General features: G+C 40.8%; 1 protein-coding gene across 2 annotated transcripts in view; it reads left to right on the top strand.

Moving 5' to 3' along the window:
* Positions 1–19,521, top strand: part of PARD3B (par-3 family cell polarity regulator beta) — a 1,075,922-nt gene that overhangs the window by 614,256 nt on the left and 442,145 nt on the right. For both annotated transcript variants that reach the window (XM_066346722.1, XM_066346721.1), the window contains exons 11-12: positions 3,359–3,544; positions 19,039–19,209. In XM_066346722.1, the coding sequence (XP_066202819.1) occupies positions 3,359–3,544; positions 19,039–19,209 (357 nt within the window). The remainder of the gene's footprint in view (positions 1–3,358; positions 3,545–19,038; positions 19,210–19,521) is intronic.

A 19,521-nucleotide genomic window follows, 5' to 3' on the forward strand; every position in this document is an offset into this window, starting at 1 on the left:
ATGTTGCGGTGACCCCAAACCAAAAAATAATTTTGGTGGCTACTTCATAACTGTAATTTTGCTACAGTTATGATTGGGAGGTAAATACCTGATATGCATTATGTATTTTCCGATGGCTTTAGGCGACCCCTTTGTTTTGGTCGTTTGACCCCCGCCGGGGTCGCTTCCCACAGGTTGAGAACCACTGGTCTAAAGGCTGTTTTGGTTGTCACAACTGGAGAAGGAGCTATGAGTACCTAATGGTTAGTAGCCAGGGATTTTGCTAAATATCCTAAAATGCACAGAACAGTCCTTAAAACCAAGAATGATCAGGGCCCCCAATGTCAGTCGTGCTGAGTTGAGGATCCCATATGGCTGGCCCAGCACAGGCACTAGGACATGAGGCCTGGGCACATGCAGTGTGGACATCCGGGCATCCATCCGGGGCCCTGCTCTAGGAGTCTCAAGGACTCTGAATCTAGAGACATGACCGCTCATGGCAAAAGATAAAGGATCGTGAAAAGGTTTTTTTTTTTAAAGAAATTTATAAGATTTTCTTTATTATGCCAGGCATGCCTCTTTAGTTTTTTTTCCCCCCACACTAGATGTTTTAGGTGGGAAAAACAAGGGATACTGCTGACAGAGTGTGGGAAAAGCTCTTGTCTGAAATACAGGAAGCCAGGGAGGGTTTAAGGTCCGATGAGCCATTGCTTTTGGGCTCAGCCTATAACCAAGGTCCTGCATTTGGGGCCCTGATGAGGACTTTATACCTCTTTTTATCGTGCTCCAAAATGTTGTCAGGCAAGATTTGAGTTTAATGTACAGAGCTACTAGTGGAGTCAAGATTATTGGAGGAAGGCACTCAGCATATTGATTTTTTTTTGTACATTAGGTAAAGGGACATTTATTTCTAAGAGCGGAAATGGCTGTGTTAACTACTGTAATGGCTTCCTTTGCCATTGGTAAGTTTGCTATTATTAGAGACCACTAATTATGGCTTGTGCCCGGTATAACATAAGAAAGATATAAAACACAACTGAAATTGGCTGAAGAATGTGAAATTGCATGGCGTCTTACTATCACTGTAGAAATCTGTCTTGGAATTTCTGGCAATGAGGTCAAGTCATGGTGATTCACAGAAGTTGAGACTTAGAATAGCAGCTGAGAATCTGACACAGGAACCACCTGTCTGGGCTGCAGAAAGCTCCAACACTGACTGTTCTTACGGACCGTGAGCATGCTACTTCCACACGCGCAGACGTGGTGGTTACTCACGTGCACGCATGGTGCTGTGCACTTCAGTTTCCTCCTCTGTGAGTGGGCACAGTAATAACCCCCAGAGGCATGCTATGAATAGTAGGTAAGCATACTTACTGCTACGTGCACAGTTCTCAGAACAGAACCACCCGTCAGAGTCAGCGCTGGTTTGTTTTTGTTAGATTTGTCTCTCACATATCGGGGACTTAGAAAAGGTAAACTGTAAGTTTAACGTGAAAAGATAACTGTGCTATCACCTGGTTTCTATTTTGTTTTTACCACTTCTGTAGTAAATGAAAGGTGTTAGTACACATGGTAGTTGTTGCTCTTACTCAGAATTAAACAGTTGCCAGAGGAAAACCGATCTGACGGTAGAATGAAGTGGAGTGAAGGAATGACTGCAGCAAAGCTTGTCCTCCTCTCACTTTGTCTCTGGGAGGTAAGAAGCCAGCAGCTTCCTAGTCTTTTTTTTTTTCACGAACTTCTAGTAAGAACTGCTGTTCTTTAATTTGCACTTTAATTCAGTAGAACTTTATTAGACTTAAATTAACCAAATCCCAGAGAGGCCTGGAAACCTAAAATGATTATGAAATGTTATGGATTCTAAATAGGGCATTTTGGAAGACAAAGGCTAATAACTTACATTTAGTATTTAATTCTGGAATTCCAATAGAAAAAAAATACAACTAGTTGGAATCAAATAATGGGATTTTTCCCCTACGATAATAAAATGAGTTAGTTAAAAGAGTTAACCAGTAATAAGTTTATTAAATTAAGCAATAAAGTTTCATTTCTTTGAAACCACCAACTGTCAAAAATCTTTACAGCTAACTTTCATTGACAATGAAATTAAACGAAGGAGCTATTCCTTTAAAGGTCGACATGGGTTCTTTCTATTTTGGTAGGAGTTGAAAATGCCACTCCCAGGGATCTGGCTATGATCAGACCTCCTAATCCTGTTTTAATTATAGGTTCTTTGCTGCCTCTGATTTTGTAGTTGTTATTTTGTGACTGACATGCAGGCATTCACAGTAATTTTTAAAATACGTAATTTGACATCAAAGCCCCTCAAAGTGACCTTAAGATGAGAGCCTCTAGACATAATGATACAGAGGAAGGAACTGCTGACCTAGAAGAAAGTGATGATTCCCAGGGCTTTCTCATTTTCAAATGTCCACCCCGGTGGCAGTCTCACAGGGCCACAGCCTTCAGAGGGCCGCAGAAGGGCCATCTGCTGAGCTGGTCAGGTGGCCAGCACTTCCCTATTGCCACTAGAGCATATTTGGAAACATGAGGGACCAAATGTGATTAACCACGGGCTTCTCCCCGGATACCTGAACCCAACGTGTGCCTTTTGCCACCATCCTCTGTATTTTGAGAATGGCTGTTCTTAGGTCTAGAAGGCATTTGTCAATGAGGACATGCATATCTGTTGTACGTTATCATTTTTGTTTAGGTTCGAAGATGGATTACAGGTCTGATATACTACCCAAAGAAGCATTCGTAAGGCCTGAGTTTTGACAAAGTAAATTTTAACTCAGTGATAGCCATTACAAATGACATGTCTGTAACTTTAAAATAACATTTTATTTTTTCAATGTTCTGTATCCTATTGACAGTCTTGATCAGTAGCATTGCTTGTGTGGTAAATGATATGTTTTAAATTATTTAAGCCAGCTATCTCTTCAAAATGTTGTTATATTTCTACTCTAAGTTCTGTTTATTCACCTGTAAAATGAAAGTGTTACAACCACACTACCTCTCAGGTCTGGTACCCATGCATTCCTAAGTCTAATGCCCAGACTCTTTAATGATCGAGAATATTCTGCTGGATTTTCAAATACACATGCGATGTTTCAAATGCCATGCCTCGGTCTTGCCAAAGGATCCCCTCTGTTGCCCATCACCAAATATTATTCCCCCAAACCCTCCCGCTACCCCATGGGTGTGGTGGTGGCCCCTTGCAGAGGGAAAAGACCACCCTGTGTCCATCGGGAACAGGAAGACAGCTGTTAGAGCCAGCCGTACTGTCTTAGAAAACGTATCTATGTTTGGCCACAGAAGTGTATAAATATTAACCTGATTTCTTCCTTTGCTCGTTTTCTGTGTGTTTCCCCGACAGAAGGGAGAGCCTGACTGCCATGCTCTCTCCCCCGAGACAACTGATCAACTCACCTTTGAGATCCCTCTGAATGACTCCGGTTCCGCTGGTCTGGGCGTGAGCTTGAAAGGGAACAAATCTCGAGAAACGGGAACCGACTTGGGAATTTTCATCAAATCTATCATCCATGGAGGTGCAGCTTTTAAGGTAGGTAAAAAGGCTGTCTTCGCATCAGTGCGAAGGTACTTCGCGACGTGGCTGCTGTGCTCGAAGGCTGGGTGGAGAACGGGTGTGAAGGCGTGAACCACTGGGCTCTCCTGCTGCCCTCAGGAAGTGGGTGTTAGCGACGTGGCTGCTGTGCTCGAAGGCTGGGTGGAGAATGGGTGTGAAGGCGTGAACCGCCAGGGCTCTCCTGCCGCCCTCAGGAAGTGGGTGTGTGAACACGTGGCCTCTTTTCATTCCTTAAGGGGTTAATTTAGTCTCCTAGATGTGGTTCTGCCAATCCATCATTACTAATATTCTTTCTTGCTTTCTTTTTATTACTCTGTTAAAATTACTCTGAGTTTGTAACCTGACAGACTTGAACCTAAAAATATACAATCCAAACTAAAAAGAGAAAGGAAAAAAAAAAGTCAACATAAAGGCAGCAAATAAGAAAATTATGCTTGTAGGAAAGAAAGCACAGTGGAACCTGTGAGTGATTGTAGCATAAACTAAAGGTCTGTTATCACATTTTATACACTTGAAGATAACCATGGTGAACTTGCAGAAGCTTATAGCCCCCCCCCCCAATAAAAGGAAAATATGATCCTGCTCTTTCACATTGACCATAGCTGTTAATACAGTGTTCAAATCCAACTCCACTGCCTGCTAGCAGGGACCTGCTATGTTCCCATTTCCTCATCTGTAGAATGGGATAATAAACAATAGTTAATCCCCAGGGCTCTAAGAATTAAATAAAGTAATAGGGACAGTGAGATTAAAGCAGTAAAGTGATGACAGAGGCAGACATGTGTGAGCTGATCCTCAGCTCCTGCTGGACAATGAGACTTTCTGAGTTGGAACCCTGCCTTACCTGCTCTCACCCTTTGTAGCAAGATACGTGTCCTCAATATGCCTCAGTTTCTACATTTGTAAAAAGAGTAAAATTAGTAGTGCCTGCCTCCTGGTGCTCTTGTGAGGACAAAAAGAGACATATATAAAATGCCTAGCACAGTGCCTATGATAAACTTTCAATAAATGTTAGCCATTTTTAAATAATCTTGTATTAATAACATGTGCCATCTCCCACACAAAAGCCAAGAATGCCTAGTTTAGGGTTTCTAGCAGCAGCCCGGGTCCTAGAATCCTGGTTTTGTTGACACATTCTTCTTCTTCAACTTACCATATCCCTTTTGTTTAAGACACAGACACTGGGCTGATGTCTTTTTCCTAGAGAGTAAGAAATGCATTGTGGAGAGACAACTCTTTAATGCACTCCTTGGATCAGTTAGCTTTTGTTGCATAATAAATAGTGACAAAATTTTAATGACATACATTAGAAATCCTTTCTTTTCTTCATGACCCTCGTGACTCTGCAGGGCCGGTAGAGGGATTCCGATTCAGGGCGTGTCTCTCTGTCACACCATAGGTTGACAAGTCTGACCGTGCTCCCCACATTCATGTGTCTTGGCCCAGGAGGCTAGCTTTAGCATACTTTTATTATGCTGTAAGTTGTCAGAGGGTCCACAGCAATGGATGAATCTTCATAAGTTCTGGGATCCAAGCAGGCTCACAGGCACTAAACACACACACACACACACACACACACACGTGCACATTCATATACAGACATACACAAACACACACACATACACATACACACGCATGCACACACACACACACACCATTGGCCAAAACAAGTCATATGGTTGATTCCAAAAGCAGTCCAAGGCATGAGGAAACACAATGCACCCATGATGAAGCAGTGGCAAAGTGTGGGTACAGAGAAGGATGAAGAACTGAGGCCCTTCATCCAGTCTGTCAAACTCTCCAATCTGGCTCAGAAATGCAGAACCAGGAGCAGAGGGAAAATAATAGTAATAATGAGAACAGCAACAGATAACATTCATTGTTCTCAGTGCAACTATGTGCAGGACAGCATATAATTATTTCAGGTGACTTTTCTGATTTTGTTCTTTACATTCACACTGGATTATTGTCATGTCATTTCATCAAAAGGAAATGGCTGATTGTGGCGGTTGGTGCCTCTCCACATAGTACTTATGTGACTGTGGTCACACAGCCAGGAATCGCTTAAACTGAGCTTGGAACCCAGGCAGCCTGACTTCGGATCCTGTCTATGCTGCCCTGAGAGGAAGGCTCTTTCATTTCTTCTGATCGACACATATTCCTAAAGAGCAAGGACGCATGCCTGGAATTATCTTGTATCAGGCTTGTCATTTGTAGCCAAGCCATCTAAGCAAGTACTGTGTTTGAGGATGAGTGTTGGTCATGTTTGTGGACATCAGCTTGATATTAGTCTTCTTATTACTAAAGACAGCTCTATTTGCAGAATTTATTCCAAGTAAAATTGAAAGTGAAATAACTCTTTGGAAATTAAAAGCAAACATCTTAGCTTTTTTTACAGGCAATAACTTAAGCTTAAACAGATATTGGAGAGCTGGTTTAATATGTATATCCATGTTTGTGAGAGTGAACATCTCCTTACCTAAGCAGTTTCTAACAGTCCTGTTTCTTGAAGAAAGATTTCACTTTCCATTTATGTAGATTTCTTTTCCTGGTGCTGGTCTGCTGAGTCAGACGATCACACCATTAAGAAACACTGGACAGCATATTTATAGCTGATCTTAAACAGTAAGAAGCATCAATCATGAATTTAGCCTTATTGTGGATGTTTAGTATCCATTTGTCTTGTTTACTTTTTTGCAGTGTAAAGGGTAGAGTCCTAAGCATTACCCACGAGAAATCTGATTAACTAGGAAAAAAAGAAAGAACTTCTCTGTTCTTTTTCTGTCCTTATAATCCACTGTTACTCCTCAGAAAAGTGCCCCCCATTCTGTCATTCAGGATTATGTTTTACAAAAATTGTTTTGAGACTTTTTTCCTGTCTCTATTCAGAGGACACAAATGTAACAGATTGCACATCCCTGGGCCAAAGGGGAGGTAAGCACAGGGGGGACATCACTTTAGCATCTGGCCTAAGGTTTTTACCCGAAATCGACAAAATAATGGTTCTGCCAGAGCACAGTCTTTTTCTCCTGGCCCTTTATGCCACTAATTGGTTCTCAAGGTGTTTTTTTTTCCCTTTAGGGAAGGTGGGTTTTGAAAACAAAACTACTTAGAAAAGTATGACCAAATTCTTCCTGTGGATTCTGTGTGCTGTATTCTCCTGGGGACTTCAGCTGGTGTAAGCAAAGATAGGCTACCTCTCGCCAGATGTAAAACCCCTGAGTGACTGTGACTATAATTGAAGGCCTCTTTATTTTTTTTTTCACCCTTACCTTTCAGGGGACTGCTTTCTATCATTTCAACTGTTATTTGAGTTATTTCTAATGGAGAAGTAAAATCTCTATTTGAAACCTAAGAGCATCTAGCTACCTAGGATTCCCTCTTGGAAGTGAATCCCTCGGCAAACAAAATAACATTTTTTCCCTCTATTCAGAATTATCCAAGTGCTTAAATATTTAAATTCCAGCCAAGAAGTCCGGAAACTCTTCCCTGCTCATGTTAGGACACAGTGTGTGCCATTTCAGACTGCTTTCGCATCTAGAGTTCTCTGCCGACCCCTTTGAAGCATCCCTTTGAGCTTGCTTGGCAATGTAAAAACGGACCATTGACCGTAACAGTCAAATACAATGCGAAGTATTAATGCTAACATGCTTAAACAAGAGCACACATTACTGCATGTCTGTAGTTTCACTTCGGTTTCTGTCCTGAAGTGCAGGGCAATTGCTTCCAGGAATAATGGATACTGCATACAAGTATGTGTGTTAACGTCTCGTGACCCAAAGACTGTGAATGGAATAAAATTAGTATGTCATGAGGGCGCTTTTCTAAAATTTTACTCTCGTGATTGAAATTTAATGTGCTGTTGTTACTGTGAAAAGAAACATTGTCTTTGTTGCAGTTAGAAAAAAATACCTTGAGGAAAAATACTCTCCTTTTTCAAAAGCCACATAAAAAAAAGGGTTTTTTTTCATATAAAATCCTGATTTTTCAGACTGAAGACCTTACATATTTTCATTCTTATTTGCTAAACACTTTGAATTCTAAAATTAGTGACTTTTTTTGCTTTGCTTTTGATATACTATATTAATTGAACCATTTTTTGGAGAAAGTGCATTTTTACATCTATTGATTGTACTAACTTAAACTTCTTATTTTTTTTACCTTAAGAATTAATCAAAATTAGAAAATATATATTCTAGAATAGTGATATTTTTAAAAATTGAGGTAGAATATTAATATAGCAAAAACAAATACCACAGAGTCTAATTTTTTTATTTGAATATACTGACTTTAAAGTAGAATGTGTCTTATACAACCTTGAAATAATAGGGTAAAATTAAAATATAAAGATGATTTTTGCACTCTATCAGTGGATAGAGTGTCATGCCAGCATGCTGAGGTCATGGGTTCAATCCCTGGTCAGGGCACATATAAGAAGCAACCAGTGAGTGTACAATTAAATGAAACAACTGAGTAGAATAACGAGTTGACTCTTCTCTCTCTCTCCCTCCCCCCTCCCTTCCCCTCTCTTTCTTTCACTCTTCCTTTCTCTCAAATCAATGGAATAATTAAAAATAAAAAGACAATTTTTACTAAGGGGAAAAAAATATCATATATCAGATAGATTATTTAAGAGCTCTTAAAGAGAAAGAATGAATTAAAGAATACCTGTTGTCCTCTAGAAATTTAATTACCGGTATCCAGGTTTTGTGCTTAATAAATACTACTTGATGATGATGAAATTAAATGAAAGAAAAATGCCTAACATAGCTAATTGCAAATGCATGTACTCAGAATATGAAATAGACATAATTTAAATGATTTGGTTTTTGTGTGCGTAAGAAATTCAGATACTTTCCTCTGAGAGATGCAGAATTTTATCATCTGTACTATTTAGTAATTGATAAAAGAAAAAGTTTTATCTAATGCAAGCAATCTTCCTATTTTTAAAATGACTAAAATATGGATTTGGGGAGAGACTGCACAGTTCTAGAATTTCTGGGAACATGGGGCTTGATTCTAAATCTCCAAATCTCTTCATGATAAAGAACATTTAATAGCATCCAAGCTCTTCACAGGAGTCCAGTAGGAGTTCCCAGCATGAGTAATTTCTATCTCCATCTCTGCTGGTATCTATAAATCATGTGACAGATCTATAATTAATGAATTCAAAGGAAGATAAAAGAGACAGCATTTTAAGGAACACTAATGTTGAATGATTTCTTGAACTATTCATTTTTCTTAAAACTGATAATGTTTTCTACTGGTAGAGAACTGTAAAGATTATTACCAGTAGTCATGTCTTCCAGATTTTTACCTTTGACTAGAGGACCAGGCAGTAAGAACATGTAAATAAGCTCCCTTGCAAATACTTAATTGTTAGAAGCCAAACTTGAACATTTCACCCTAATCACAAAAATATTATACATCTTATGGACAACTAAAAGCAAAAACTTTACCAGGAAAAATTCATACTCACTGTTTATCCATTTAGAATTTTACCTTAAAAAAATGAAATTACTAATTTAAAAATGAGAAAAATATTAATTATGTTAACCAAATTCTTTTTTTTTAATTCCAAAAATGTTAATATATGTTAATTCATAAATGAGAAGCTTGGCTCTGGTCAGTTGGCCCAGCTGTAGAGCATCAGCCTAGAGTGTAGATGTCCCAGGTTCAATTCTTGATCAGGGCACACAGGAGAAATGACTGTCATCTTCTACACTCCTCCCCTCCTCTCACCCCCCTCCCACAGCCATGGCTCAAATGGTTTGAGCAAAGTTGGCCCCACGTGCTGAGGCTCCATGGCCTCTCCTCAGGTGCTAAAAATAGCTCAGTTGCCAAGCAACAGAGCAGTGGCCCCAGATGGGCCCAGTATCTCTGTTAGGGGGCTTGCCAGGCATCCCAGTCAGGGCACATATGAGAGTCTGTCTCTCTGCCTCCCTACCTATCACTTAATAAAAATAAAAAAAAGAAAGAAAGAAAAGAGAGAAGTGCGGCTATATGAATTTTCTGCAGTAGTAAATATTTTATAAATATGTAATATTACTTCTAAAATCTCACAACACCAGCATCAATCATTACTTTTCTTACTGATCTTTATTACTCTCACATTTAAAAAAAAATTATTAATCTTAGGGAAAAACAGAGAAAAAGAGGGAGATAGAAAGAGAGAGAAAAATCAAGTTGTTTTCAATTTATTTATGTATTTATTGATTGATTCTTGTATGTGTCCTGACCAGGAATTGAACCAGCAACCTTGGCATATCAGGCCTACACTCTAACCAACTGAGCTACCCGACCAGGTCCTGTCATTCTCACATTTTTATTTCATGCATGAACAAGCAAATGAAAAAGAAGTTTATACCATGCTAGATAAAATTTTGGAACTCTACATCAATTTGATATATTTTTTGGACTTCATGATTATTTCAGTAGGCTTAAAAAAAAGCAAAGAGTTGATAAACCAAATCATAAAGGAAAATATAATCTACAAAAATTGATATTCCAAGATTATGATACTTTGAATCTGAAAACAATATCTTTCACCTAGGAAGCTATATCCACCTTCATGGTAGATATTGATGGGAGCTTAGAATGTGTTCAGAGTTTTGTTCTAGACACTCTGCTTTGGGCCCATTTTTCTTGTGGCCAGGCTTTTAGCAATCATAGCACAAATGAGAATGCCATTTATTTATTTTTAAGTAAATAAATAAATTTCAATAATTGAAGAGGCCTCTGAGATTCAAATCTCGTTAGGCATTCACACAGAATCTTTCTGATTCATGTATAACACATATATATGCCTTAGTAAGCTTTTTATTATCCAGTTTTCTTGGCCCAAGTAAATTGAGAACAGAAAATCAGAAAGGAGATAGGAAGGGATGAGCGAAAACTAAAATGACAGGAGACAGAAAAACTGTAAAACAAGCACAGACCACTATTACTGCATCATAGGCCAATGAGTATTTGTGATGACTCGAAATCACTGCTTCTGAAGCTGAGGAAATTGTAAGATTCAGTAATGACAATAATAAAGGCTATAATTTATGATGTACTTATTTATGTCCCATGTTTACAGGAGGTGTTCAAAATGAAAAAAAAATTATAATACATTTTGAAAACATTACATCAGAATGGTTTTGCGTTTATTATGAGGCTCTAAAAATATACTCTCCAGATATATATTTTTTAAATGTCTCATATGCCACAGGTGCTGAGTAAATGGTATGTTGCTGGAACTGCACTGGTTTGCTACTTAGAAATGGAGCGAGCCTTTTATGATAATAATGGAATTAAATAACACAATTTAAAATTTTTTTTGCTGTTTATATGCTGATGTATCCAAGCCAGCCTGGATTCACAAACCCTTCAGTTTTTAAATTAAACAATTTGTCTATTGCAGTTGAAACTTATACCAGGCCCAAAGCACCTGAATGAAATATTTTTCAAGTGACTCAATTTAGCAAGTATTTCTTGAACATCTGCAGTGAGTTATGCAATACATAATAGACTGGAGACAGAAACTTAACACAACTCATTCCATAATCTAGGGAAGTGGTAGTGTAATAACTATATAAACAACTCTAATATGATCAGGGTTATGGTAGACAAATATAAAAGTATCATGAGTGTTGAGATGACGGAGCAATTAATGTGGAGAGAAGTGTGAGTGGAAGGCAGTTGCTGAGCCTGTTATAAAGGCTAAAGAAATACTCAATGGGTGAGCAGGAATGCAAAGGACGTTTTGGACAGAAGGAAGGGTGTGGGTCAAGCCACCATGATGTGTACACCATGGTGTACATAGAATGTAATGTATTCGCCCCCAAAAGTAGATCTCCAATTGGGGAAGAATGCCCCATTCATACTGGTTGAAACTGTCATGGAACAGATAACGTAAAGCATTGGCTAATGTAGGTAGTTAGTCTTCAAGCTAAGAATCTACGTGCTTCCATTCTTACCAGCTTTCTTTATTCCCTTTATTCCACTTCTTTGTTTTAAAACCTGTACTTAAAATCTTGAATTATTTTGTTCCTTTCATTGCTACTGTTTTTATATGAAGTTAAATGATTTCAGTCTGGAATGCAAGGTTCTTTTCTAGATTGGGATATCCTCTCCCCCCCCCCCCCCAAAAGTACGATAGGCGGAGGTTGCCATGGAGTGCTTTTAGGACCTCGAGAAGGCTTTTTTTAGGACAGTTCTCTCCCTCAGTCAGGTGTCATCTTGCCTGGATGCCCCACCCACTCCAGGGAAGTCCTTCTCTGCAGTGGGAAGTCAGGCTCCGGAGTTTGGGCCCTGGTGTTGATGCTATCCCAGAAGGCCTTACTGAGGGCCCCTTTGGAAACATGCAGAGGCAGGAGCCAACATCTGGTCATGATTAATCCTCTCAACACCGTGGCCTAAGGCAGACTGGCTTTGGGCCCCAGCCAGCTACTCCTGGGAAAGCCAGTGCACTCTCTCATGCTTGTCTCAGGTTTTGCGGAGGCTGGGTCTTTACTGTGGCTTTTTTACTTTCCCCTTCTCAGTCATGAGAACTGTAGAGGTAAAGGAGTCTCACAAGAAATTGGCCCAAAGAGGTGGATTAAGCCATACAGTGTCACCAATAAGCATGGCAGAAGTACTACCCAGGCATCACTGACTACAGTGGGACCTGAACTACAAGGTCACTGGATCCCCTGGAAATCATGCTTCAGTGGGCACTTGAAACATCCTCCCGAGGGCCCCCCTCCAAAGAATGACCTGGCCCAAATGGACAGCTGTGGAGAAACCTTGGTATAAATGTTTATCTTTAACAGGTGAGAATCTGTAGTTTTTATTAGATTCTCAAAGGAATCTAATAGCCCAAAAAGGACAAGAATGACTAGCAGAGTAGTTGAAAACATGGACTACTCCATTGAAAAAGTCAGCCCTGGTTCAAATCAGCTTTTAGAAATGTGACTTGTAATAATGCATTCCACTGGCCTGATCCGTTTATAAAATGGGGCAATAGTCCCCAGTGTAGAGGATTGTTGTAAAGATTAAATTGTCTGGTTCAGGTAAAGGATTTAGCACAATAACTACACAAATTAGAAAATCATTAATAATTATAGTCCCTTTAATCATCTCTGGAACTGTGATGTTAGAAGTAACATAGCATGACAAGTACATGTCTGACTCAAAAGCAAGTAGACCTGGTCATGTCGTACCCTTTAACAAGTCACTTAATTTCTCTGGGCCTCCTTTTTATATCTCTTGAATAGCAAAGAGTAATAGCAAACAGTTGTCATAAGAAATGAATAAGAGAACATTTGCAAAATATTGGCACAAGGACTAGACTATATTAGGTGTTCAGTTAAAGGGAGATGGAAGAATTCAAACATCCTGTCTCCTAGTCCATGCTTCCTGTTGCATTAGACCTGGGTGAGGCTGATGAGATTTGAAGCCATCCCAGGACATGGAGAAAACCTAAATCTCATACTAATTTTCATTTGCCCTAAAGTGCCCTGAGCAAGTTACTTCCTATCCTAACTCTGTTCTCCTCCTTCTTCCTTTTTCCTCTTTTGGAAATTTCCTGTGCTCCCTCCTAGCTTGAGGATAGATACAGTGCATTATGGGGCTGCCAGAGGTAAGAGAGTAGTTGTAGGAAGGAAAGTGTCTTAGTGTGTTCAGGCTGCTGTAAAATACTGTAAAATACTGTAAAGTGGCTGGCTTATAAACAGCAGGAATTTATTTCTCACAATTCTGGGGGCTGAAGCCCAAGGTCAAGGAAGGCACCAGCAGATTTGATGTCTGGTGAGAGCCCATTTAGTTTGATAGATGGGCATCTTGCGATAATCCCACATGGCAGATAGAGCAAGGCATCTATCTCTCTCTTAGGACCCTTTTTAAAGGTACTAATCCCATTCATGAGGGCTCCATTCTCATGACTTAATTACCTCCTCAAGGCCCCACCTCCTAATAACCTCAAGTTGGAAGCTAGGATTTTAACATACAAATCTGGGGGTATGGGATAAAAACATTCAGTCCTATAGCAGAAAGAGATTTTTTTAAAAAACAAATTTAAGCATGGCCCAGATGATAATGAAATAAATATCCTAAGGTTACTGAGGAATATCCTAGACAGTTGAATTCACTTATATAAACTCAGTTGATGAGGGTTAGCATCTTCGTGCTCACGTGTTTACTTGATAATATTAATAGAAAAAAATAAACATAAAACACTATTTTTCCTGACAAAATTATTCCAAAACAGAGTAGATATACACAATTTTGAGTGATATTTGATGACTGAGGAATAATGAGCTCCTTGCTGAGTCAACCTAATTGTAGATGGACCCTAGATCTGATGCGGATGTACCTGGACCTGGATGGGTGGGGAGGTTTTCTTTCTTTACTGAGTCAGCCTCATTGTAGATGGACCCTAGATCTGATGCGGAGGTACATGGAGCTGGATGGGTGGGGAGGTTTCCTTTCTTTGCTGAGTCAGCCTCATTGTAGATGGACCCTAGATCTGATGTGGACGTACATGGAGCTGGATGGGTGGAGAGGTTTCCTTTCTTTGCTGAGTCAGCCTCATTGTAGATGGACCCTAGATCTGATACGGATGTACCTGGAGCTGGATGGGTGGAGAGGTTTCCTTTCTTTGCTGAGTCAGCCTCATTGTAGATGGACCCTAGATCTGATGCGGATGTACCTGGAGCTGGATGGGTGGAGAGGTTTCCTTTCTTTGCTGAGTCAGCCTCATTGTAGATGGACCCTAGATCTGATGCGGATGTACCTGGACCTGGATGGGTGGAGAGGTTTTCTTTTTTTGCTGAGTCAACCTCAGTGTAGATGGACCCTAAATCTGATGCGGATGTACCTGGACCTGGATGGGTGGAGAGGTTTCCTTTCTTTGCTGAGTCAGCCTCATTATAGATGGACCCTAGATCTGATGTGGATGTACCTGGACCTGGATGGGTGGAGAGGTTTTCTTTCTTTGCTGAGTCAACCTCAGTGTAGATGGACCCTAAATCTGATGCGGATGTACCTGGACCTGGATGGGTGGAGAGGTTTCCTTTCTCACTCCCTCTTCTCCTTTGATTCTTTGCTCTTCCACTTCCCAGCACAGTCTCCTGTGTTCGCATCTTTTGTCATCTGACTGGCCTTTTTATAGGATTTATAGGCTTTTTTTATATATAGGATTTATCTCCTCTTCCAGGAGATAGCATGTATTGTATTTCCCCATGTATAAGATGCTCCCATGTATAAGACACACATCAATTTTGGGGCCTGAAATTTGAGGAAAAAAAAAAGAAAATTTACATAAAGTTATTAAACTCAAGTTTTATTCATCATAAAATTTATACAACTCCCCATCTGTGTGAAAAAGTGAGAAATGCAAGTAAAAACATCTACAACTATTGTATAAGACACAGCCAGATTTTAGACCCCAAATTTTTTGGAAAAGGGTGCGTCTTATACATGGGGAAATACGGTAACATATTGTCCTTGCTGGGTTTTTTTTTTTTAGATATAAGAGGAGGGGTGATAGTGAGGCAGACTCCTGCATGCAACCTGACATGCTGGGATCAACCTGGCAATGCTGTCTGAAGCCAAGGCTTTAGTACCAAGCTATTTTTAGTGCCTGAGGTTAATGCACCCCAAGGGAGCTATCCTCAGCACCCAGGTCCACACTTGAACCAATTGAGCCACTGGCTGAGGGAGGGAAAGAAGGAGAGAAGGGAAAGGACAGGAGGAACAGATGGCCACTTCTCCTGTGTGCTCTGACTGAGAATCGAACCCAGGATGTCCATATGCCAGGTGGACACTCTATCCCCTGAGCCACCCACCAGGGCCAGAACCTTGCTGGTTCTGAAAGTCTTTTTTTCCTTGAAGTACGGCTTTAGGGACTAGTCATGGTCATCTCTGCAGAAGCCGGAATGATTAGTGAACAACTAGTGCTGAAAAGTCAGGACTTGGGCTCTTCTGATCCAGCTGTGACCTTAACTGACTGAGCAAGTTCTCATCTAAGTGGCTTCTCCTAAGAGGAGTCAAGAAATGATTTCTCATCCTCTTTGGCCATTACATTATTTATCTGTATATGGGAGAAATGGCACAAGATGACCTGTAAGGGTGCTTCCAGCTCTAAATTCTGTGATTATATTTTAAATGTTAGGACAACATAGTGCTTAGTGACATCACCATTAATGAAATTACCTATCATTTATCTTATAAAGAAAAAGTACAAACTAATAGCAAGACTAGCCAAGCCTGGAAATGAGAGTGGGTGGATTTTATCATGCCCACAGCTCTACAGTGATACTTGTGAAGAATGCAAATGTCTTCTGAAAAAAAATCCCAACTGCCCTGGGTGACCTGACCTGCTTTTTTGTTTGGGATTTGGATATAGCAAACATGTTCTACTTCAGTGTTGTTCTGCATGCTTGAGAGTTGGAATGGAGCTGAAAATAAAAACTCATGCTTAATACCTGTTGGTAATAGATTATTTTACAAAAATCAAAATCTTATATCTCCTTATCTCTTGGTTACTTCACGCAAACCTCGTCTCGTACTTCACAGAGAAGGTTCACAGGTTACCAGGTTGGATCTCACTCAGATTTCATTTCCTTCATTCTACAGATATTCATAAAGTTTCATCTTTATTTTGCTTCTTTGTGTTACAGAGGATGAGGTGTACTGCCAAGACTAAGCCTCAACAAATCCAACACTAGACCTCATTTCCTGTTAACAGAGCTAGGATCTTGATCCAACTCTTCTGCATCTTCCTACTCTTTAAAAACCACACACCAGTCTCCAGTCATCCTAAGAAGATTTTTAGTGACCCTCCTAACCTCCTTCTCAAGATCCAGCCCAGTAGTCCTCCTTCCATTAAACACCGACATGGAATAATTTCTCAAGTCATGTCTCACTTCACAGGACTGAACCATTAGAGTTGTTTTTGTTTTACCCCTATTTCCAGTAACGTTAATCTTATTCTTCACGTACCTCCCTCGAAATAGATAACTGAAATAAAGGGATTTCTTTCTTGTTTGGCTTTTCCTGTAAATCTCATTTCCAGATTTGCTCCAAATTAGGGTAAAGGTTAAGTGGAGTGGGAAAACAGGAGGAAGGGAGGGGACATTACTCTGTCGGGGCAGCCCACTCAGACATTTTACAGCTCAGATTGTATACCCTCTCTATCGATCCCACCCAGCCTTGCATCTCAATTTCTTCACCAAGAGAGCATGCGCTGCTTTGGGGCGGCCTCCGCCACCCTCTGTGGCCAACACCCTCTCTGGCAGGTGGTATGTGCAGTGAGTCTCCAGGAGGACCTTAGCTCTCCAGAACAGCTTTCAGCACTCACCTTGTTCCCTGCTGTCAACAGGGGAACTTTCTTGGACCAGCTGCTACTGCATTAGTCAAAGCGTATCAACCTGTCCGCAGGATTTCTCTCCCCGAGCTGTGGGGTTGGTCCTGTTGTTCACTGTCCGCCTGGTTTCCTCCTTTCTTAAGGGAGTAGTTTTCTTTTGCATTTCATTCTGCTAATTTGAACATGGATCCCAGATACTTCCAACTGCAAACACTCTTTAACATTTTCATTTCCCTATGTTAGGGGTGCACAACTCAACTGTAGTCTAGAGAGGAGTCAGAAGGGAGTTCCAGCCGAGAGACTGAAGAGACAAGGGTCATAAAACTTGATCTTGGGTTCGTTTGTCTCTGACTTGCCTTCGTGACTTGGGGCAAGTTACATTACTTCCCTGCCTCAGTTTCCTTATCTGTCAAATGTAAATAGACACATTAAATCTACTTAACTTCTAGGTGTTCTGTGAGAATCACTTAAGATAATTGATGGAAAAATCTCTAGAAAGGTATATTGTGATACACACCTACTGTTACTTTGGTAAGTTTGTCCGTAGCAGCAGCAGCAGCAGAACATCCCAGACATTGCGTCTGTGCCTCATAGCAAGGAATTTCTTTCTTAGTGGAAAACAGGTATAAGACATAATTATTGTCTCTAATCTGACTGTCAACATTGTAAGCATTTCTCCCCCAGGCTGCCTGTTGGAGAGATACACTGTGGTCCCTTCAAGTTCTTTTGTTGTTGGCTGGCTAGTGATAGACTCCCGTTTGCCAGGGATTCTGGCTGAAGATGACTGGGGCCTGGGATTGAATCAGGCAGTCCCGGGGCTACGAACAAGACAGGTTCTGTCGGTTTGCTCTTACGTTGAATTTGTGTGAAGCTGGAACAGGTACCTATGAAATGCAACTTAGAAGTTTGTCTTAACATAGTATTTATTTTTACCTTTCTGTGCCTGTAAATCCTCAAACATTTTCAGAGATACAGAACCTATCTCGTTCGTAACCCGGGGACTGCCTACCCACATGCTGAGGTTCCGTTCCTTCCTGGAGATGCTAGACCAACGTACTCATCAGTCATGACTTCCTTGCAAAAAGCTTGACAGTCACCTTTCTCAAGCTTTTCTGCCAGAAGACATCGCAGCAAATGGGTCCTTCAGCACACACCTCTGTGTTCTTTTTTTTTTTTCTTTGCATTTTTCCGAAGCTGGAAACGGGGAGAGACAGTCAGACAGACTCCCGCATGCGCCCGACCGGGATCCACCAGGCATGCCCACCAGGGGGCGACGCTCTGCCCACCAGGGGTCGATGCTCTGCCTCTCCGGGGCATCGCCCTGTTGCGACCAGAGCCACTCTAGCGCCTGGGGCAGAGGCCAAGGAGCCATCCCCAGCGCCCGGGCCATCTTTGCTCCAATGGAGCCTCGGCTGTGGGAGGGGAAGAGAGAGACAGAGAGGAAGGAGAGGCGGAGGGGTGGAGAAGCAGATGGGCGCTTCTCCTGTGTGCCCTGGCCGGGAATCGAACCTGGGACTTCCGCACGCCAGGCCGAGGCTCCACCACTGAGCCAAACGGCCAGGGCCACACACCTGTGTTCTTTTGCATACTATTAGACTAGCAACTTTTTGATTGTATTAGAGAAAATTACATAAGAATTTTTTGCAGCACTATTCAATAGAACTAGCAACGATATCAGAAGACACATTACTACTGTCAAGAACATGACATTTAAGCATGATGTCTCTCTGTTCCTGAAAATACAAACCTGTGTTTTAAGTGTTATGACCACTTCCTTTTGTTCCCAAGCCCCCTCTCCTGGGGTTAGCAACATGGTCCCTGCCAGAGCGAACGGCAGAATCAGACAAGGCGAGCATACTTGCCAAGGATTTCGGTAAGAGGCATTATACAAATAAATGTCTAAATTATTGCATCTCAGAACCCAAAGATTTCCAAAAACTACTTTTACACAATTCATTATGGTTTATATTTGTGACTATTTGATAAGCTCCAGAACCTTTTTCTGCCGTAGAAAATAAATCATTCAGAATAGCCGAATATCTTTCTTTTTCCATATTTAAACTTGAACTTTTCCCTGAAATAGCCGCATGTCATCACCATGCTTTTCTCTGTTTAACTGTTTTTCTTTCCTCTGCTCTAGGATGGTCGTCTGCGGATGAATGACCAGCTGATTGCAGTTAATGGGGAATCTCTCTTGGGAAAGTCCAACCACGAAGCGATGGAAACACTTAGGAGATCGATGTCCATGGAAGGAAACATACGAGGAATGATCCAACTGGTGATTCTGAGGAGGCCGGAGAGACCGATGGAGGTGAGCAAATCTTCACTTCCCTCAGCAAATTCCCCAAACGGCCACCTGAATATGCAAACTTCCATCACTAGTATGGTAGCGAGCCTTCTTACTGATTATGAAATTGGAAAAATATGCCCCAGAAGTTCTCTTGACTGATTTATGTGGTGAACAGGTGGTTGTATATTTTAGGCATAACTAGAAGGTGTAAAAATGTGCATATAAAGTAAGTAATTTATCAAACGTAACAGGCCCATATTTTCTAGTTCTTTTCCCAGAAATTCCTAGAGCTGTGGACTTTATGAATAAGGCTTTATTCACATAATAAATTGT

The sequence above is a fragment of the Saccopteryx leptura genome, chromosome 7 (genome assembly GCF_036850995.1).
Source record: "Saccopteryx leptura isolate mSacLep1 chromosome 7, mSacLep1_pri_phased_curated, whole genome shotgun sequence".
Taxonomy (NCBI): Eukaryota; Metazoa; Chordata; class Mammalia; order Chiroptera; family Emballonuridae; genus Saccopteryx; species Saccopteryx leptura.